The following is a 22,889-nucleotide window of genomic DNA, read 5'->3' on the forward strand; positions in this document are numbered from 1 at the left end:
CAGATGTCAGTTGTACACAAAAGCCTCTTACCTGATCTTTAATCAGAGCCCAACATGGGCTGCTTTTTTTTTTCCCCTTTCCTTTCACATCTGGCTATGCTAGGTAATGGAATTTGATTGCAAACATATAAGATGTAATTACTTAAGCCCCATTCCCATGCTAGAAGGAGGCACTGTTATTCAAGCATAAGGAAACACTGAAACAGAGATTATGACAAAAAGGTCCTTGGAGTCAGGGCTGTGGGCCAGCTGCCCTGCCTCCCCATGCAGAGATTTAAAGGAAGAACTTAAATCTGATCTCAGTTTTATTTGAGCTATTATTTATATTCCATACAAAGCTAGAAAAGATTGACTGGAAAATATTTTTAAGTCTTAATGGCATCCATAGATTGTAGGCAAACTTATCAACAAACAAAAAGGGCATGTTGAAATTTTGCTGTTAAAGGACTGTGAGAAGATTGTAATCCTTCTACCATTCTCCAATTTTCTCTGCTCATTATGTCTTGGGTAGATTAAGCATGACTCTGTACAATATCTGGCACTGAAGTTTTCCAGTTTCAGCAGCTTTTCAAATATGCATTAGCTAAGCAAAAATATTTTCCCAAGGACTCATAAAAATCTGAAAGATGGGAGATTACAACATGTGCTCTGCAAACTTTCCAGGTGAAAAGTTCTAAATTGCACTGATCAATGCACAGAGGGGATTAAAAAACTTGTCACAAGGAGGGGAATCACTGACCGAGAATGAACACAGCAGTCAATACCAACAGAAAACTTGCTCTTTTTTTTGCCGGAACTGTACTCAGTGTGGTAGATCATAAAAGCAGGACCCTGCAGAGTTTTGATCAAAATCATCTAAAACAGGAGGTGTAATGATTTAGGGAATTTATATTTATGATTTAGATTCTTTAAATCATAAATATAAATATAATCTATAAATATATATTTATATATCATAAATACCTACTTATGATCTATAAATCTCTATAGGAGATTTATGGAGTCTACTATATATGTGTATATATCACATTGTGATTCCATTCTGAACTCCAAATCCTGTATAGCTGCTGTCTTTTTATCTGGGTGTTACATTCAGTGATAGTAGTAAGAAATCACAGAAATAGGACTGGAATTGTTGTCAGGAGGTCACCCAGCACATCTCCCTTCACAGAGCAGGGCCAACTGTGTGTCACCCATTCTTCAATGCCCCACTGATGAGGATTGCACACCTTTCCCAGAGAATCTAAACCAGTACCTCACCAATTCCCTGCCACAAGTGCAGTCAACTATGTCCTGTTGTGTTCAGGAGGAAAAAATAGTCCCCTGTCCTCCTTGTGTCTTATCTTCGTATCTGAAAACTATTGACATGTTTTCCATGGACTTCTCTAGATTAAGCTACTAAGGTTTCTTACATATTCCCCTACTGATAGTGTTTCTGTGTTATATATTTGCATTGCTTTCTTCTAGACCTTCCACAGTTAAGTGGCATCTTTTTGGAAGTGCAATGCCTCTCATGAACATGGAGTATCACCTGAGGCTTTGCTCCTCTGTAGTTAGATATGATTACTACATCTGCCCAAAATGCAACACTGCTGCTATAACCCAAGATTTTTATCTCCATTTTCCCCTCTCAAAAACACAACACCTTAGATTGAAGCAACTTTATCACAGTGCTCACGTGCTTCCTGGCAGAGCAACTACTTTGCTGCTCATATTCCACTCCAAAACAGCAGAGGTGATTATTCCCCAGCACTGACCTTTGCACCTGTCCTTTCTGAACTGCACCCTGGCTTTCTTACAGACCATCCTCACTTTCTTTCTTCCCAGTCTATAAAGACCCTTCAGCAGCCTAACACATGAGCTGTGCAACTTTTCATTCCCTTCCAGCATGAAAACCAGTTAAAAGTATCCCACCAGACAAGGATATGACCATCCCCACCCAAGGCAAGGCTGTCTGCTATCCAATGTGACCTCTTGAGAAAAAAAAAGTAAGTAACAGGCCCCAAGATGTGGACTTAGATTATTTGATGCAGTAAATTGGTCTCACTGATGATGGGAGCTGGCAATACTCAGCAAGGAATTGTCTTTACACATGAGGACGTGTGGCCAGGAAGGGGCAGGGTGCACTACAAGATACCCAGTCACTTTAAGGAGGATTTGAGCTCATGTAAAAATGAAACCCTGAAAAAAAGGGGAGGAAATGCATCACCTTTGATGCTAGGGTACTGTTGCTTCTCAAACTCTAAGGCATAGTGATACAGCTGGACACAGGCTGCAATATTTACCCAGCAGGCTGCAAGCTGGTGTCTCTCACCCTGTGTTAGGGTAACAAAAGGGTGTCAGAAGGTGGCTTCCCACTGATGGAACACACCATAAATGTAAATCAGTGAGTTCCATTTTTATTTTTTTAACATCATGACTTAGCAGCAAAGCGTCAGTTCATTTGGGGAGATACAGAGAACAAAAATTAACTAATGAGAGTGCAGTAAGAGCCCCACTGCTTCTGGCCAAGGCAACCAGCCCTTCTGAATGACAACTCTTTGAAAATGGCATAATAGAGGCCTGTAGCAAGGCTGAAACAAGGAACAACAGCTCTTTCTCAAGCCCTCTGGCCATACGGGCAGAGAAACATGATTAAGATTCACATCAAGAAGCACAGACAGTTTCCACTGCATAAAGGCAACTATGGGAAAGGTCTCTCTGAATTAGTGTTAATGGTTACCTTCAAAATAATGCAAAAGCTTATTTCTAACCTAAATTCCAGAATGTGTCTTCCAAGCTTACCATTTTAAGCTAAAAAAGCCAGAAACTAATTTGTTAGAGCAGGAACAGAAGCTGTGCTGAAAGTATTTCCATTACATGTGGAACCCTCCAAAAGGCCCAAACTGGTGGTGTAGAACTGCCACATCAGAACATTCAAGTCAGGGCAACAAGTCCACTTTTTTCAGCCTGGAGGGGCAGCTGGAAGTCAGGGTGTTTCTGCCTAGCTCACAGGTCTGCACACTGAGATAGGAATCCCAGGAGACTGAGCTCTCAGCTCTTTTTCATCATTCCTGCCTCTAAATCCAGGCTAAGTTGCCACATCCAAAATCTCAGTGAGTTTCTGGTCATCAGCTTCAGCCAGAACTTGAAACAGAGAACAGAGGAGTTAAGCTCAGCACATGAGCCCACTGAAGAAGAACCTGCTTCTCCAACCACAACATGTAAAGTGTGACTACAGCTGTGTACCAGCTATACCTGTTCCTGGCTGGCTCAGCTGTTCCCTCTGCTCCTGAAAGCTGTCATGATTGAAAAGCAAAGGTACCTGGTGGCAAGCAGGGGGTAGGTATGCACAGGGCTGAACCAGGCTTCCTTTATCCGTGGCATGCTCTCATATATTAAGAGGTCTTTCTCTGTCAAAACCACTAACACTGGCTTCCAGTGCTTCTCGTTGTCTCCTGGCACCTGGAAAAGAGCAAAGTCTCAGTGAAACAACAAGAGACAAAGCTACCAGCATGCAAAGCCAGATGAGACAAACATGTCAAGTTCTGAGTGAGAAAATGAACACAAGAGAGTTTTACTTCCCTGTCTTTTTGACATCTCCCACCTGAATTTATAATCAGATGCAGCAGAAATGGAATAACATGCAAAGTCATCTGCTGCTACCATTAGCACTGCCATTTCCAGCCTTCCTTTACTACAGGCTACTCCATAGAAGCAGTATTGGAAGAACACTGAGGTGGAGCTGGCTGTTAGTTAGCTGTGGCATGCATGAAAAGACTTTAAATGTATATTTATAATGTGCACCATTCATGTGTAGCTGGCATATTAACCTGAGTCCTGGACACTGCTGCTGCTGTTTCTGTTTAAAAAAGCTGCAACATCATCTCTATTAAAGAAGAGTGACAGGTGGCAAAACTAGTAGTTTGGGAGTAGATTATTTTTTCCTCAGCAGTTCACTTTTTTTTTTTTTTTGCTTCTCCTTCCTTCATACTATTCTTCCAGTTTTAGAAATGCCTTTATAAAGAGATCCAGCCTAAATGTGGGGTTAATCTCAAGCATTGACTTGGTCATGGATCTGCCTTCACATTTCAAATCTTTCTGTGAAAGATGTCTAAAGACTAGACCATCAGAGCCTTTTACTGTCTGCAGAATCCAGATGAGGAATTCTATTTTGCAGCTTAGATGTGTGATGTCCACATGGCTAGACAATTATTGTTATGGATCCTGGTTTTTACTTCTGCTCTGGCAGCATAGAAGTGTCTTACAATAGTTGGGAATATGAAAGGACTTTTATTTCAAGTAAGAATGAAGCTCTTTCATGGACAAACTAATCATTTTCCTTTTGGTGCAGGTAAAGAAAAAGAAACACTGGTCCACAGTAACACTCACAGCCATGCTTTCAAACACAAACATCTTGGCTGGATACTAAAAGGAAGGCAACAAATTCTGAAATTCACCAGAGAATCTGCTTGTCTTCATGACTCTTCCACTAAAACCTCTTCTGGGATAGAGAAGCAGCTGTCTGTGCTGTTCTGTGGTTGATGCTAGCCTACTTGCCATGGGCATGTGTCACTGGGCATATTGTTGGGTGGAGAAACATATAAAAGGGATCAAAGTTTGGCCAGGCTGGAAAAGACACGCCCAGGTATGATAATTCAGAACCACATTTGAAACAGTTGTATTTTATACAAAGATAGGCTCCCACAAATTTCTAAACTTTTAAGGGTTTTCAAGAGCAATGTAACACACCTTTACATCAGAACACAATGCCCAAAACCAGATCTTAAGCTAAGATTTTTAAGATATATTTCTCCCTCTGAACTAAGCTTTTCCAATAATCATATTCCTGTTTACAGCATTACTTGCTCATTGGTTTTTCATGTCTCTTGAAGTCATAAACAGTTCATGCTTTCAATTTCTACAGAAGCATTAATACTTACTTACAATTTTCTTGTGGTGACAGTTTCTTAAAACACAATCTTTAATTTTCGAATAGAGCCGAATAGAGAGGCCACATAATTAACACACCTATTACTACACTCAGGAAAGAATGCAAAATCCAGAGTTCTCACACTCCCCGTACCATGAAAATATTCACATGAGCAAAAAGCATCCTCAGCTTCTTAATACCACAGCTATTAACTACCATTAACACCCTAGTTCCTAGTGTGGCAATACAGAAATGAGTATCACGGGTAACGTTAACATTCAGTAAATGTTAATGTTAACGTTTAATTTTGGACCACCTCACCTGTGTTCTTTAACAAGAAAGACTTTAGTACATATTTTTGAAGATTTCTAGAAAAGAAAAAGGAAAATAAATATGAAATTTCCTTGACCACAAGCAATCTACAGACTACAGGAAGCTGTTCACAGCTTTTCTGCAGAACCATCCTGCCTGTGTAGCATTTTCAATCACATGTTTTGCTATCAGGTGGCTGGTCAGTCAACAGTGACTTCAGAAACTTTGGGAAACACTGTTCTCTGTAAAGCAATTACCAGAAAGATAATAAAACTGATTTTGCTAGCTGGACAGCTGTAAATATTAGGAGATAGAATCTCCATGCACAAATCCTGAAGTTAATGACCTGCACTGTGAAGCCCACAGCTTTGCCTCAGTCCTTCCCAACAGCAGGGTGACTGTGGAGAAGATGTGGCTTGGTCATAAGGTATTGAAGATTTTCTTCAAGAACAAGTGACCTTACACTACCTCTCTTTGTAGGATGAATCCCTGGTTTGTAGGGTGTGCACTGGAAGAGGCGAGGCGGCGAACGACGATTGCCCGTGTTCTGCGCTTCAGCCCTCCCCAGCGAGCAGGGCCATGCAATGCACACACTTTTAAGCACAGTTTTTAAACCTTACTGGGACCATAGCTGCCTCACTGATGGGGAATGCTGGTGTAAGCAACACTGCTGCTATTTCAGACCTGAAGAAGGATTTGTGTGCCTGAAAGCCTGTCTGGTTTTTCCCAACTGTAACAGCTGAGCTAATAAAAGATACTGCCTTTCCTTAAAAACCTTGGATTGCATCACTATTCCCTTATTGCAGGGTTTGGATCAGGCTGTAACAGCTGATGCCATGCTGTTCAACAGGCAGTTGGCACTTCTGGAAGGTATCAAAGAGAACATGCTGTCCTGTAAATGGTAATAGCAAATTTTACAAAGGAGGAAGAGAGGCTGAAAAGATACCATTAGCCTACAGGGCACATTCATCACAAATCAGCATGGGAAATTAATCCAGATCTACAAGTGTCATGCCAAGCCTTGGTATAACAGCAAATTACAAAACAAAAGCAAAAAACATGCTGCTTATGGACAGCTAAGTGAAGGATTTATTCAAGTTTTAAAGTTTTTAATATCTGACACACCATAAAGATAAGATGAAATGCCTGTGTAAGAGTAAATTTAAACATCATTTGAGAACATTTTAGAGGCATGGTTTTAGATAATGATTAGAGCCTGCTCCTTAGCCAGAATTTTGCAGAATTCTGGCATTTGCACTACAATTTCTTCGCTCCAGTTCCCACTTGCACATGTACAATTCAAAGTGCATCGATCTGTGTTGCAGACAAATAAAATCACCATCCACTCTAAAACACTTTTCAAACTCAACCCTTTTTCAAAGTCAAAATTGTTAGATCAACTCTAGATGAACTACAGAAAAGTAAGTACTCCACAGCAAAATGAATCAGCAAATATTTTCCTGGTGTTCTGGGCACTGCTCAAGTACCTCCAAGCAACAGGTACCAGTGTTCCCTCTATGTGTCACTGGGGTCACCGCTTATATTCCCAGGTGAAATTCCACCTCAAGTCAATGAAGCTGTAAATGTTTATACCAGAAGCAAACTTGATTTTTTTTGTTTCCTAGACATACTGTGCCCCTAGATCAAAGTCTTAAAGCACAAACTTGAAAAGGGAGAACATTTTCTAAGAAAATAAGCGCAGTGAAGAATAGTTTTTGCTACTCCAAACCTCTCTGCCCCTCATTTACTCACCACATTACGTGGGAAACACCACTTTTTCCCCTATGCACTTTGGTTTACCTTTCCAAATTCAGGAAATATTTAATGTGCTGCAGGGATGAAATCTCATCTTTTTTTGTGTATGATAATATGATGGCAGGGCTTGGGATGACACCAGAGGAAACCAGTGTTCATGACTTGCTCAGACACAGACTTCCCCTGCAGAGTCAGGTTAAGTGTTCTGTTCCCACACGGACGCTGCAGTCTCTGCTGGGTGGCAAGTGCTCCTGTGGCACACCCAGCAGAAACAGAGGGGAATGTGGGGGCAGACAAAACGTGTGCAAGAACAGCTGCTGAATTCCAGTAGCTACACCAGTAGCTGAATTCCACCAGCTACACCTTGGCCATCAGCCTTTGGCTGACACAACCACACTCCAGTGCACGACAAGGGCGGCACATGCAGGGCTGGGACGTGCCAGAGCCCACGCACCCCGGACATGCCTGAGCTCCGGCTGCCTTCGGATGCCTTTGCAGTGCCAGGCTTTGCTTTGGGACCAGATCTGTGGTGTCAAGGACTGACTGCAAGTGGTGACGCAAGCTCAACACTACCTGTATGGCTACTTTGCTCCTGCTGCTTTTCTGGTCACTGCTCACAATGTACCCTTAAGGAGTAACTCCCCTGGTACACAGCAGTGTTTCAAAGGAGGCAGCCTGTTGTGCCTGAAGTGATGGAGACCCCTGTCCCCTCCAGTGGGTACCAAGCTTCCAAACCTTTAACAGTTTTCACATATAATTAGTTGCCATAAAGACAGCGGGGATCTCAATGGAGATAAATCATTTTACAAACTGGACCTTTGCTCTTTCATCTGCCAGGTCTCCTTTTCAAAAGGTTTTTCTTTGAATTTTGGTTATTCATCCACTTCAGGCTGTCAGGAATGGATGAAAAAATACTTTTAATCTGTGAGGCTTACAGATAATTAAATTAGAGGCCCTGGTCTACTCTGAGAAGCTATTTTATATTTTTGTTACCTCAAAAGGGACATTTCAATTACATTCCCTGTTTAGTAAACAAATTATAAACTGCCAGCAGACTCCACTGCAGCAAGTATTGAAAATGTGTCTTTTCAGAGACCACTGTGAAGTTAGCAAGTTTATGTTTACAGTAAGTGGTTTGTTTAGCCCCCTTTTCCAACACCTCCTCCCAAATCCCAGACCTACACTATCCTCTTACACTGGGCACAGAAGGAGCAATCAAGAAAGAATTTTCTTGCTATTTTACTTTCTTGCTATTTTACCTCTTCCTTAAAATCTCTCTGTGCTGACAAGCCAGATTTGACACAGGGTGGGATGCGTTCTGCTACGTATTTCTTGCCTTTTCATTGTCTTTTGATGAAGGGTTACACCCATGTTCAGAATAAATTTGATTAATTTACAGAAACCCACTTGTCAGTTCCTGAAAATAACAGCTGGGACTGAAAGGGTTTTTGCAAGATGAACAGCAGGGATGCAGAAATACATCCTGCAAACCCCAGCATATGCAACAATGCTGATATTTGCACGAGCTCATTTGATGGGAGGCAAATTGTGATGCAGGAGTGGGTGTAAGTGACAGCCGTAGGCAGGGGATATCAACACCTCTCATACCACATGCAGATGAGGCATGTTTTGCTGCTAAACTTTATAGTTTTAAACAGGAAATAATGTGCACGTTGTTTAGGATTTTTTACAAAAGCTAATGAAAACGTGTCTGGTTTTGTTTTTTCTCTTTTTTTGACCTCAGTGGTGGCTCAAAGGTGGCTTGTGCTGTTATCAGATCTGGATTAAAGTCAATGCACAGATGAAAATCCCCCAAAGGGCACAATATTGGCTCCTGTGAACAGTGAGCAGCAAGCGAGCGATGCACGCAGTTGGCACCAGTGCAGTGCAAGCATTTAGAGCCATGAAGGTCAGGTGGGAGCCACAGCAGGGACTTCACTGATGCAACCCTTGCAGTGCCCCAAGCAGAGCCCAGGAATACACTGACAGCCTCAGTTACAGGCATTGCTGAGCATGGACAAGACACTCATTCTCAAGACAGGTCTGTTCAAGTCTGAACTCCTTCTCATTATCCTTTAAAATGACAGGACACAAGCCAACTTTTGCCGAAATGAACACAAACACATCAACACGGCAATATTTTCAAACAATGTCCTTACTCTCTGGACTAATGGGATTTTCAGACAGCTCTGGCTCATATCCAAAGACCTCTACAGGCAAGAAAAGTACCTAAGTGCTGTGAACTCACCCATGCAAGAATGGCAGGTGATCTGAGACCTTTCCTACAGCCAAACAGGAAGGTCTGATCCCAATTTTGCAATAGAAGTTAGTTCCAGAGTTTGGTGAAGTTAGCTGGAATTTTCCTAATAACTCTTTAGACCATGCCCTTGGCAAACAAGCCTGGAGGGTTCCATGTCTTCCACACTACAGAGAAGATGGAGCCAAATTCTTCTTGGAGGTGCACTGGAAGAGGATGGCATTCAACATACACAGATTGAAAATTGTGATTTGATACTCAGAAAAAACTCTTCAGTGTGTCATGATGGTCAGATACTGGGAGAGACTGTGAACTGCCACCCCTCAAGTTACTCACAACATGACTAGGCAAGGGCCTGAGCAAGCTGGTCTAATTGGGTCTACTTAGAGCAGGGGGGTTGAAATCCTTCCAACCTATATGAAATAGCAGAAAAAACTGAAGAAGTTTTTTCTTCTATTACTGAGTCTATGAAATAGCAGAAAAAAATGAAGAAGTCCAGATTTGGATTAGAAAGTCATCATATAGATTTCATATAGAGTTAAAAGTTGGCTGTATAATTATTCTGTTCACATGCTTTTCATGCATGTGTTCCATGAATGTTGCACCAATATTAATGCAGTAGTAATACAACATAGTTATCACTCCTAAAGGGTTTGCAGGATGATTTGCCTTGAGCCTTAAATCATCTAGAGCTGTATAAGAAGTGCATCTTTGATCCTTCTATCTTGATGGAGTCTAACACTCTGCATTTCCATTGCAGGAGATGATTAAAGATAAGAAACATAAGGGAGTGAAAAACCCAGCATCACATACATTTATTCACTTTACCTTAACTAAAAATGTATTACACAACAACATGAGAAAAGTTTAAAATCCTGATGTGTTGTCTCGAGATCCACAGAAACTGATTAACTAAATACACAGAAATCCAAGTCCAAGGGACTCAAAAAGGGAAAAAAATGGTAATTCATCTATTTTTGAAATATCAACCATGACCCACAATCCTTCTGCTATGCATGAATTTGGGATTTGAAGGTCCATAAGTAAGACCTATTCTTCAGTGAGACAGGAGATTCTAACTTCCTGATAATGTCAGGAATCTTTCCAGGGAAAATCAAACAGGCAGTATGCACAGGATGCAAATTCCCCACACCATTTATTAGGACACTGATTGCTTTTCATCTTAGTTAAGCTGACCATTGTGATTTAAGAAGTATGCTGGTGCTTCCTGAGTAAAACACATTTTCTTCTATAGCAGTGACTTCAGACCATGACAGCACTGTGTGAAATTAGAATAGCAGTAATTTATGATAGCAAAGCTTTGCAAATAGCAAAGGTCCACTCCTGAAATGATAGTGTTGAACCAAATTACTTCTGTAGAAAAACCTACTGTCTTTTCTTGTTTTCATTTTTATTGCTTCTCAGAAATTGCCAGGGGAGAGCAGGGAAGGTAAGAGGACATTTCATTGCTCAAGGGCAGTGCCCAACCTGTAAGTCACAAGGACAGAGACAGATACAAATCAGACACACAGGAAGGTCAGCATAGCTCCACTGGCCACTGAGGCTCATCAGGAGATAGTGGACAGCTAAAGTTCAACTGACCTTCAAAGAAAACTTGACTGGGAACAAACCTGGACTGGAAGAGGTCACATTTTTAGTACTGCTTGTAAAAGAGGCACGGGGTGGGGAGGACTAAAGGGAGGGAAAAGGCCATTAACCCCAGGCTTTTCTAATCAGTTATACTGATTGAACAAATGAATGGAAAGCCTAAAGAGTGGGGGTAAGCACAAACCTGCTATTTATAAGCAAAAAAACTCTGTAAAAGTGGAGGCAATCACAAGTACTTACCTCCATGACCTGTCAGCAGCTGTCTGTTTAATCTGCCAGCACCAGTGTTTCACATAGCAACCTATCTCTCTTCCAGCCTGCTCACAACCACAAATTCAGGATAGAAGTGAAGATGCTATTAGCAGACACCTTTGAATCTGTTGTGTGTGCATGCATAACTTATTTGTGAGGTGTCTGGCCTCTTCAGGCTGCATGAAAGAGTAAACTTGCTTTCTGAAACATGTCTCATGAACGTATCACCAAAAAGCTGCTGAAGCAGCTATCTGACGTTTAATAAGTATTTAGATAAAAATCACAAAATTAAAATGTTGTAGAAACTGTACTTCTAAGATGTAGCTTAGTTTTGGGAAAGGTGAGCAGCTGTATTGTGTCCAAAATAATCACTGCATTCCAAAGCACTAAACACCTAGTGCTAGGGGAAAAGCCTGTACTTCTCTTTAAAATGGAGTACTCTCCCTCCTCCAGTAAGCCAGGCTTGCCCTGTGAAAAAACAAGAAGGAGCACAGCACAATTGTGTGTCTTCTGCTTCAGTCCATGGAGCCATTTTGCACATCACGGTCAGCCACAGAAGGAAAGGGATTCTACTTTGTGAAGGCTGTGGTAGCTCTACCACCTCTCCTGTGCAACTGCCCAAGAACAGATACTGTTACTTAGTGGTGGGGGAAACAGGTATGCTCCAGGATACCAGGAACAGCCACTGATCCCTGCCATGCCCTGCAGGTTACTGTTTGCTGGAGTTGTGCTGTGAGCAGGGTGTTCTGTTCAAGCCAAGGTGAAGCACTTTTTGAGGGAGTACATCATCATCAGTGGGGCATAATGGTAATTGTACAAGAGCAGAATCCAGGTGCAGACACCATAGTTTCAACTCACTGTCCCTGAAGGGTCTATAACTTGCAATTGAATCTGACCTCTGCTGATCGAATGGGTTCCACATTAAGATAAATGAGTAATAATACCCATTGCCTCAAAAGATACAAGCATGTCATCTTTCAATCCAGTAAAAGCGTGTGGATTTCTAAATATCAGCTCAAGAACACTTTTCTACAGCCTCCAATCAAATGTGAATACTGGAGGTGGACTTTTGATGTGAAAGCAGCTTGCAATTTTTAACGATGGCTGAAACATGAAAAATGCAATTTGAAATTATTACAGTGTCTATTTGGTAAAGGACAGGTAATCATCAATGTCTACATTAAAACTATAGTGACTGAAATCTGTCCCAGGAGATGTTCTGTGCCTTTGTCTACCACATTGTCTTCCCTAATATTCAGTCTCAGAAATAATGGCCCATCATGACTGGTACCTTTTGAAGACTGACAGATTTGACTACTTTACTCAAGGGTCATAATAAATCACAAGTGCTGGAAGAAAAAATAGTAGGGGAGCAATAGAGAGAGAACAACATGTTTTGTTCTCATTGTTATTATGTTGTCTGAAGGACAATCCAGAATACTGTGTCATTTCAGTCTGTGTGTCACTGATGAATAGCCAGTAATACTGATATGCTGCAATGCAACTAACGACCTCAAGCAAATGAGTGAATTCAAAAAACAATTAAAATCTGTATGCTATGCTTCATCAACTAGAATTCTGAGCATGCTGAGAAATATTTGGAAACCTTATTAAAAAAAAGCAAAAATTCAACTAGAATTCTTAAAAATTTCGCTAACTTTTGAAAGAATGTGGAGCAGCCACAGATGTCTGAAAAATTTGGTGAGAATTAGTCACAATTTGGAATCCAAATCTACTTATTAAGATTTATCACAAAAAACCCTCATACTTGTCTTTTTTCCAAATTTATTTATTTATTTACCTAGTTGTCAGCTTCAAAGCCATTCGATTATTTGAAACCTTTTTTTCAAAATGGTACAAAGTCTGCACCTCCGTCATCAGAACGACAGACCTCCACAAGCTATCTAAGTAACTCAAGTAACATAACTGTTTTGTCTTTTTTTGGTGGGGGGAGGGAGGGGGAGAAACTTAAACTTTTCATTTTGAATTATCATAGTCAACATTTTCTGATGGGCAGGATTATTTTTTTTTCCCAGAAAGCCAGCTGAGCTGGCTCTGAGAGACCTCTGTTCATCAAAGAGGGATTCAGTTTGCTGCACCTTGGCAGACAGTATGGAGAGCTGGGAGAATATCCAACAGGTCTTCCTGGTGGATCTTGGCACGAGCAGATCCCAGGGTGCCAGTAAAGGTAAGAAATGAACAGCTATTCCATTTAATATCCAATTCACTTTCTTTCACTACTTAAGGAAGACAAAACTGAATTTAAAATCTTTGCCCCTTCTGAGAGTTCTGTTTGATTTGCGATTTGTTCATTTTCTAAGGAATCTGTACAGAAGACAAATGGTATCTAACCAAAAGTGCCACTTTCCCCACTGAAAAACTGAGCATGTAATTTTTCTGTCTTCCGGAAGGAAGGCAGAAATCAATCCAAGCCAGTCACTGGTTCAGAAATATGAATGCTTAGATTCATAGAAAGAGAGCTGAAGATAGAATCATAGAACCATAGAAACATAAAATTGCTTTAGTTGGAAAAGATCTCTAAGAGCATTAAATCCAACCGTTAGCCCAGTTCAGAGGGCTTGGTACTCAAAGAACAACTGGTCTTACCATTAAAGACTGAGACAAAGAAGGTTTTAAAAACCTCAGTGGTTTCCTCATTCTTTGTTACTATGTGCTCCCACACCTCCAATAAGAGCTTGAGATTCTCCTTAGTCTTCCTTTTTTTGCTGATGTATTTATAGGAACATTTTTTTATTGTCTTTTACCACTGCAGCCAGGTTAGGTTCTACATGGGCTTTCACCCTTGTAGTTTTCTCCCTGCATAACCCACAACATCCTTGTAGTCTTCCTGAGTTCCCCATCCCAAAGGTCCAAAGATCATAAACTCTCATTTTTGTCCTGAGTTCCAGTCAAAGCTCCCTATTCAGCCAGGCTTGTCTTTATCCCCACCACTCATATTTCAGCACACAGGGAGGGTCTGCTCCTGTGCCTTTAGGATTTCCATCCTGAACACTTTCCAGCCTTCCTGGACTCCTCTGCCCTTTAGGGCTTCTTCTCAAGGGATTCTCTGAACCAGCCTCCTAAGTGGATGAAAGTCTGCCCTCCAAAAGTCCATGCTATTGGTTTTGCTAACCCCTCTCCTTATTTCTCCAAAAACTGAAAACTCATTTTGTGATTGCTATGCCCAAGACAGCCTCCAGCCATCCCATCCCATCCCATCCCATCCCATCCCATCCCATCCCATCCCATCCCATCCCATCCCATCCCATCCCATCCCATCCGTCCTTCTCCATTCCCAAGCAACAGGTCCAGTCAGGCGCCTTTCTGAGCTGGCTCCCTCACCAGCTGTGTCACTACAGGAACCTCCTAGATTACTTGAAAGATGAACACTGCTCAGGGGAGGACAGCCTTTGTTCCCAATATTTGTCTAGCCTGCTCTTTGAAAACTTCCCTGACAGAAATACTCAGCTACTCTTGTAGTCCTAGGCCAGTTTCACCATTAGGAAATCATTGCCCAAACTGGAGCACATGCCACTGTGGTCCTGGGGTTACTGTAAGCTCAGGTATCATTACATGCTTGGGAGACTAACAGAAAACTTGAATTTGCTTTTTAAGCTAAAAGTAGTTTTAAGATGGTCTTTACTGTAATCCACCAAAATAATTCCAGGAGAGCAGTGGTCACAGAGGAAATGGGTAAGTGGGACGAATGCAGGAGAGGAAGTTCAGAGCTAGAGGATAACTGCAGTTTGTCACCAGTCAGTGATTTGCTGGACAGCTGTCACCACTAACTGTGTGGCACATGAAGAAACACACATCCGTAATGATGCAAAAATAACTGGCAAGGCAGCTTTAATAGGAAACCACTGTTACCAGCTGTATTCAGCCAAATTTCCCTTGGGGATGTCAACTGGGGCTCGAAAATCAGTCTGAGGTTTGCCTGGTATTTAAAATACATTTTTAATTATTGCTGATACATCAAGCCTTTTTGCTTTGCTGACATTCCATAGTTTCAAGCTTTTCTCAGTGGCTAGGAAATACAATAAAAATGAGAGCTCAGCTTTCATAAACCCTATTTATTTCAGAAGATGCAGTCAAAGAAATATCCCTAAAGTAAAAGTGTTCAAGCTATGAGGTTACCACCTATAGTCAGGATGTGAGCTACCACTTCCCAAGAGGCATGACTTTCCCAGATCTGATACTGTTTATGTTACAAGACCAGGCAAGATCACAGCAACAACTCTTTTAATTAATCTACTATCTACAGAAAAGAAAAAAAAAAAAGAAAAAATAAAAAAAAGCAAATATTGAAGGCCATGTGTTATTAGAAATTATGAATATTCAACAGGAGGAAGACAAATAAAGACTATTCTACTAGGCAGTTACCTATGCTGAGCTTTAAATTAGCTACACAGGACAAATGGCTTTAGTGCTGTGCCATGTTAATTCATCTAGATTACTTTAAAATACACAGTTAGGGCCATCAATCTACAAAACTAAATCCCACAAATATCAGCAAATTACATACTGTAAGATATCTAATTTTTAAAGCTAATGTTCTCTATTTGTTCTAATTGTCAGTGTTTCATATTTTTAAAATAATTACAGAATTTAACTACTTTCAGAAAATTGTACTGAGAACTGAACATCCCTCTAGAAGAAAAACTTGGGAAGAATAAAGTTAATCTCCAGAGTTAGTATAACCAGATTGCATGCTACAGGTTATCTACCTGTGGAGCCAGGATGAGAAATTAAGGTTTCAGATTTAAGAAACAACCCTGGGATACATAATTTAATAAAATAAAAAACTTCCTGGTAACAGCATGTCTTTCAGATCTCTTAACAAACATATCACCTATCCAAAGAGAAATTATTTTTGGCACAAGAGACATACGATCTTACGAACCAACTGATTTGATCAATGGAAGTTTCTTTCCTGCTGTGGGCTAATAAATCACCCCAGCCAGCAAGTGCCAGCCATTTACAGTACGAGCTGTATGAGCTGGCTGAGGATAACGTGAACATCACAGAGCTGCTATAACTTCTGCAACTACAGGAAAGTGGAAACTCCAAGAAGACAAACACGTGTGAATATTACCAAGTGACCACACCTAATTCCACCCTTGGTATTAGAAAAATACTTGCCCTGAAGGAAAATTTCACTAGGAAGTTTTACAAATTATTTCTCTTGCTTTTATTCGTACAACAGAGATGAATATTTGTCTGTTTGTTGAGATTTCTTTTGTAGTCTGTATTGGCCTAAGCATCTTCTATATTGGTAGAAAAAATCTTAAGTAATTCAGTTAAGTAACACTGCAAAAAGAAAATTGGGAACTATGTATTTCATTACATAGTTATATGCTAATATTCACATAACCATTTTTAGAAGTAGAGCAAATGGGATTGCACTGGCTATCATATCAGCAGATTCATACCAAAATTTCTCGATTTTTAAATACTCTGTCCTCTTTGGCTTTTTTATTTCCTTAGCCATATGGAAAACAGTCAGGCACAATTAACTATTTGTCAGAAAACAATCTATTAATTAACACCATTCTGTGTGAATGGGCTGAAAATCACATTCTTTGCTTGCCAAGAAAAGCTTCCATTTCTGCTTCATGTTTGTGTTCTGAACTAAACATAGCTACAGATACACAGCTTGACACAACTGACCAAGGCAGAAAAGAACAACTGCTGCCATGGTTTTTCAGAACCAGAAGTCATTGAGATTTTCTAAAGATAGGTAGGGGGTCAGGAGAGCTTCACCTCTGTATCTCCTAAAATTCTTTACTGACATATCCTTGATTGAACTGGGCAGAAACAGATGAAATCCCAATTAAGACATTTAAATTTGTGACAGAGCTTGAAAGAGAAAAGATTTGAGGGGGGAGGAGGGAGAGTAAGTTACACTGTTTTTTACGCTTAACCGTAAAAATATAGGGTCTGACTTCAGTTATATTTATATCCTTTCAGTTCTACTGATGTCAATGGATTTACTCCCAAATTACGCCAGATGGAAATCAGGCTAGCTATTACAACACTTTCATGCATATAACTAGTACCCCTTTAAATGCACCATTTATTCAAAAATACATCCTTAGACAGCAGGCATGTTCAGACAGCCCAGCCAACATCAGAGGCAGGAGCAGGCAGTGATGGAGAATGCTGAGCCTGAGCTGCAGAGTGAAGGAAGAGGAAGAGAAAGAGGAGATCTGGAGCAAACTTTATTTGCTGTTATTTGCACATGCACATAACCTTTGCTGCTGCTGAATCCTGGGCACTAAGCTGATAATATCTGGGGCTGACACAAGGCAACATGGTGGCTATTTGCTTCCCATGAAGAAAAGCAGTCTGAGATCTCTGTTACCTCTGAGACTGGTATTCTTAGAATTCATTTTTTAGCACAACAGCCTGTAATGCTGTTGTATCCAAAACTGTGAGCTACTTTGCAGGTGCACACAGGGCTACAGGTGTGTAACCATTATCAGTTAGTGGTTGCTTCCTTGTCACTGTTTTTCGGAGTTGTTCACTCACTTGAATGTGATCCTGTAACCACAACCCATTCCTTCTGCTTGCACTTGCAAATATCCAAGCAGCTGTTTCAAGTTATTTGAAGAGGGTTGAGACTGAAGTTTTACTTGATGCATCCGGGCTAATGGAAACTGATGATGTACATGACCTTTGTTGAGTGCAAACTGAGTCCAATCTGAAGGAAAATAAGAGAGAGGAGCTGAAATTCCTCTCTTTGAAGTCTTCTTGCAGCTGTGAAGAGTTAATCTTATGTGACTATGAAAGGTACAGAGAAGGCTGGTCTTATTCTCGCCAGTAGAGAAGATTTCAATACCTTCCACCCACTCAACATTTTGTACACCTGTTTGTATCCAGAGCTCTCTGCAGTTCCTCTATTCATCATCTGCTCCTTCCACTGTCACCTTCCCCCAGGCTCCCCTAGCTCAGAATCTTCCAATCTCTTCCAGTGCTGTCCCACTCTTCCCTTTCCCCCAGCTCTAATTGTCTTTCTGCACGCATCCATTTGGCTTATGTCCCAGAGGAACAAAAATCACAGCAGAGACATATCAGATGTTTTGTCCCATGTTTCCTTCTTCATCTTCTTGCCTACTCACATGGTTAGAGTTTGGAGCAGAGTGTGCTCCTATTGGTACCACTTCTGCTGCAATCTCACACCATAGCATTCCAGCTTTGGCTATCCCCTGGGCATTTCCATACTAACATAATTATTAGTATTATGTTATTAGCCACAACAACCACCCCCAGAACCTGTCCTGCTCTCTTTCTCATTTCAAACTCTTGCAACAGCACAGGAAGAATCCAACAGCAAGTCAGCTCATCCTCAATAGCCAGCCTTCCCAAAACCCACCAAACCAGACAAAAACATCACATAAAAGGTTCTCACACTGCCCCATTTAAGCTGTACAACCCCTTTCCAATCTGCTCCTCTTTGCAACTTCCAGCTTCTTCCATTTCTTTCAGTTGCCTTTGCCTTGTTAACACATGCCGACAGTTTTGGGCAAGCAGATTTAAACCTCTGTTTTGAAAATTTATGTGGGATAGTATTACTGTATGCTATAGCTCTGTGATTCAGGGATCCAAAGAACATAGCAATAATAAGCATTTCTTATGTGGAATGAATACATGTGTGTGTTGAAACATGAAGTTTTAACGTATTCCCCAATTTGAAGAGCCCTGTACTAAATTTCCCAGGCTGGCAGAAGCCACAGACAACACCATAAACTTTATTTTCATAATCATGTACAAGTTTTTCATTCCACAAACAAATAGGTAAGTTTCTATTCCCATAGCAGGCTTCTCCTCAAAGTGAACCTTTTAGAGCCATTTTCATAAACATCACTGGCATTTCCAGCATGAAGTACAAAGAAGCAGCTACAGCCACACTACACATTGGCAGCTACTCTGGCCAATGTCTGCAACTATTTTCAGCACAAGATCAACAAATGAATGTTTGCACAGCAGCATTTGCTCAGCAGAAATGTATAAACAAAAAATGCTCCAATAATAACATGATGTGTTCACACAGTTTCAGGAATCTTCACTGCAGCTAATAGTCATTAGTAATTAAAACCCAAGTGCTTCGTTCCAGCAGCGCTACTGGTACTACAGGAACACCTGAAACTCAGGGAATCCAGAAACATCTGAGAAAACCTTTGGCAAATCCATTTGTCTTCAATGTCACTACACTGAGAGCAGAAGGTCCAAACCTTCTGTATGCCCTTCAGACATACATGCACTTTGGCTCCAGATCCCCTTTTTGTACCCTGACTATTGAACAGGCTCACTATACAAGCCAGAATGCACAACAATGCATGATGGGGCAGCTTCTCACACCTGTAGAGAACTTTGCTCTTTTAGCAGGTCCTGTTTTGGATACTTCTACCCCCTTCTCACCCTGTCCCTTTCAGCTGTTTCCTATCTTGTATCCAAAGTTTAACATGAATACAAAAGAGTGGATCTCTATGGACTTTGGGTTTTTCCATTTGATTTCACTGGATTTTCTATTTGAAGCAGTAATGGTCTTTCAGCCTTATTGATCCATTTTCATTGCACAAAGAGGAGGACACAAAACTGTGTGTGATCTGCAGAAATCAAATTTATTCTGTCTCTATTTCTATGTCCCTTACATTCTCCCTCTGGTTGTTTGGAGCTTACATTAAAATTGAAAATGTTTCTTTTGTACTAGTCATTGAGTAATTCTTCCTTTTCTAATCATTCAACTGAGGAAAACAGTCAGTACAAGGATATTGTGCATGTTGGGATTTTTGTCTATCTCTCCATAAGGATGATTAGCAAAATACTGTCTCTCCCTAGATTTACAATTGTAAAATTTTGTCCTTTGAGGGAAATGTTGCTTTTGGAAATGATCAGAAACACCTTTCAAAACAAAGAATGCTGGCTGTTTGTGGTAATTCAACAATCAGTCTTAAGAATTTTACTTATGAATAAAGGAGAACTTTGCTAAAGTATTGCTAAATAAGGTATCTACTAATAAAAAACCACCTCAATGCTCCCAAATTCCTTGAATTGCCATTATAGCCATTAGATTGTAAGCTCTGACAAGGTTAAATCTAATATTATTCAAAGGCTGTTCCCCAAAGCAGATTCCCTTTTGGTAGTAGAATCACTGCCTTACTGTTTAAACATTCAGGCTTTCCTCTCTATTTCACACTTCATAAAGCACCTTTATGGTACTGAGGTGGGTTTTTTTTTCCCCAAACAGAACAGAAGGCAGCTTGTTTTTCCAGCTTTGATTAAATCCTACATCCCACAAGCAGTGAACCTGTGATACTGCCCTACTGTTTTTATTGTCTCCCTCTATTAAGATTCCAGCACGGAATTTCTTTCCTGCAGCCCCGGCGCGTTCTGCTCCGAGCCTGCCGTGGGCGCTCCGGGTCTGAGGTTAATGTGTACACAGCACAACTCATTAGCCCTGCATTACTATCTGAGCCAAAAAGCAACGTGATTGATCCAACAATATGTTTGGACTTAGGACTCGGACTCAAATGAGGTCTCACCAACAGCAAAGGTCAGCAACTTGGCACAAATTTTGCTGTGCATGGAGAAGGCTTTTCTTCCAAACTATTCATCAGGGAAGGTACAAATGACAACTAATATGGGCCTCATTAAAAATGAGTAAAGGAAACCCCTTGGAGAAGACAAGTCTCCCTTGCTATCAAATTTCTTTTCAGTCCTCTTCTAAAGGACTTTTATTTACGTTACAGTAAAGACAATGAGGAGCTTAAAGATAGCTGTGGGGCTTGGGGTTTAGGAGACTCGTTAGACTAATTATTGTGATGTGCACTATCAATTACTGTCCACTTAAGAAGAGAGGGTAATTCTGCAGGCAGAAATAAATCTTCGGAACTGAAGAATCTGGAGTAAAGGGAATAAAAGTACTTTTTTTAATCAGCAATATTTTTTTTAATGTTAAAACTCCATTGTCAAAACATTTCCCATCTTAAAATAACTAAAATAAAACACTCATTAATTTAAGAGTGGGAGAGAGAAGAGGAATGATACATGAAACCTTTTGAGTTGTGGATTTGTTTCAAGTACAGTTCTTACAAGGATTTCACCAATACTCAAGCACTTTTGCCACAGACAAGCCCTGAAATCAGAACTTCAAAATATGCTATTCTACATATGGTATCAGCATGTTCTTTCTTCCTCAGTAACAAAGGGTGTTGAAAATACTATTGATACAACAATTAGACTGTATGAGAAATACTTCCCTGCAGTCTACAGAGTTGCTGTGTTGCAATATAATTGTCTAATGGCACATTTTTTAAGGGTTCTCATGGTATTATAGAGTATAATTTTATTTTTACAGGATTCAATAATAAGGTAAAAGGCTGGTATGAATAGTCTTAAGAATTTGTTACATAACCAGAGGCTGAGCATTAAAATTGAACTGGATTTGTAGAGTAGGCACTGAGTGAATGTCTTGCCACACCAAAAATTGCAATGTATGTAACTTTTCCCTCTTCACTGTTCTTCAAAAACTCTCTTGTTCTTCTAAAGGTCAATCCCTCTTTCCAACAGAGAACATAACTTCTCCTCAAGATATAGTTACAAAATCTGTTTATTTTTCTCCGTTAACAGTTGTTTGGCAAAACAACTTTCAAGGCATATATTGCTCCTGCTTGTACCAGCAGTGCCACTCTGCTCTTCCGCAACAGCCCTCCAACATTAACCAGCTCATCTGTCCTAAAAGCACTTGTGGGTGGAGATAGCACTCCTCTGACTGCAAGCTGAGTGGGCAAGCACAATGGGGCAATAATATGCAGAAAGAGAGGGAAAAATCCAAATATTTCTCTCTAAATTAGGATATTTTTACTAAGAATAGCTCTACTTTTGCCAGAAGTTTTCTCTGGGGATCAGCTGAGGGGCCTGGGGGAAGAAGAAGGGCTGCAGAGCTAAGAGACTTTTTTATGGCCAGTTCTGCTGCTTTCTGATCTATTTATTCATGCCATTAATCAAAAACCTAAAATAGGAGTATTGTTATGCTAAGAAAAAAACCCCAAAGAAACGATGACTGGGGTGAGAGGAATTCATACTGGGCAAAGCCTGAAGGTCAACACTCCCCTAATGGGCCTCTCCATTCCCCTGAAGGTGATTTTTAACTTCAGGAGACAAAACCAGCAAAACCAGGTAACTTTGAACAGAGAAAATGCAGCTTGATGGGAACTTAATGCCTGAAAAATCCAGGATTCTCTAAGACAGACAATCCCTTTCTTTTTATGCTTTTAACATTCTATGCTTCTTTTATGCTTCTATGCAGCCTGTAAGCAGAAAAATGCAGACAAATGAGCAAACAGACAGAGTGCAAGGGCACAGATCTTGCAAAACAGTGTTTGCCAGCACCCCCACATGGCACGGCAGTGTGCTCAGCGTGGATCAGCCCTGGGGATGCAAGCATGTCTGCTTGGCCCATAGAAGTGAAGTGGGATCCAGGGGCTGAAGGGTGTCCCCAGCCCTGCTCGGGACTGCAGTCAGTGGGGTCAGTGCTCGGGACTTTCCTACTGCTCAGACTGCATTTGCCTTGCTCTTTGTTTCAGCTGAGTTTGCTCCAAACTATTGCCTTAATGCCAGCTTCCTCACCCTGAATAACCACTCCACAGCATCTCCAAATGCCCAGGATGAGCTCCACACCTTCTTCAACCATGGTGCTGGTCTGGTTTCTCCTACCCTGCATCCCACTGCTGGGCAAGAACAGGCACTCCCCTTTCCTAACCCACCACTGCTGGCATCCTACTTGCACCA

General features: G+C 40.8%; 1 protein-coding gene across 2 annotated transcripts in view; it reads right to left on the reverse strand.

Moving 5' to 3' along the window:
• The window catches only part of SNTB1 (syntrophin beta 1), a 114,168-nt gene that overhangs the window by 11,202 nt on the left and 80,077 nt on the right, over positions 1-22,889 (reverse strand). For both annotated transcript variants that reach the window (XM_053971985.1, XM_053971976.1), the window contains exon 4: positions 3,305-3,444. In XM_053971985.1, coding sequence (XP_053827960.1) covers positions 3,305-3,444 — 140 coding nt within the window. The remainder of the gene's footprint in view (positions 1-3,304; positions 3,445-22,889) is intronic.

The sequence above is a fragment of the Vidua macroura genome, chromosome 1 (genome assembly GCF_024509145.1).
Source record: "Vidua macroura isolate BioBank_ID:100142 chromosome 1, ASM2450914v1, whole genome shotgun sequence".
Lineage (NCBI taxonomy): Eukaryota > Metazoa > Chordata > Aves > Passeriformes > Viduidae > Vidua > Vidua macroura.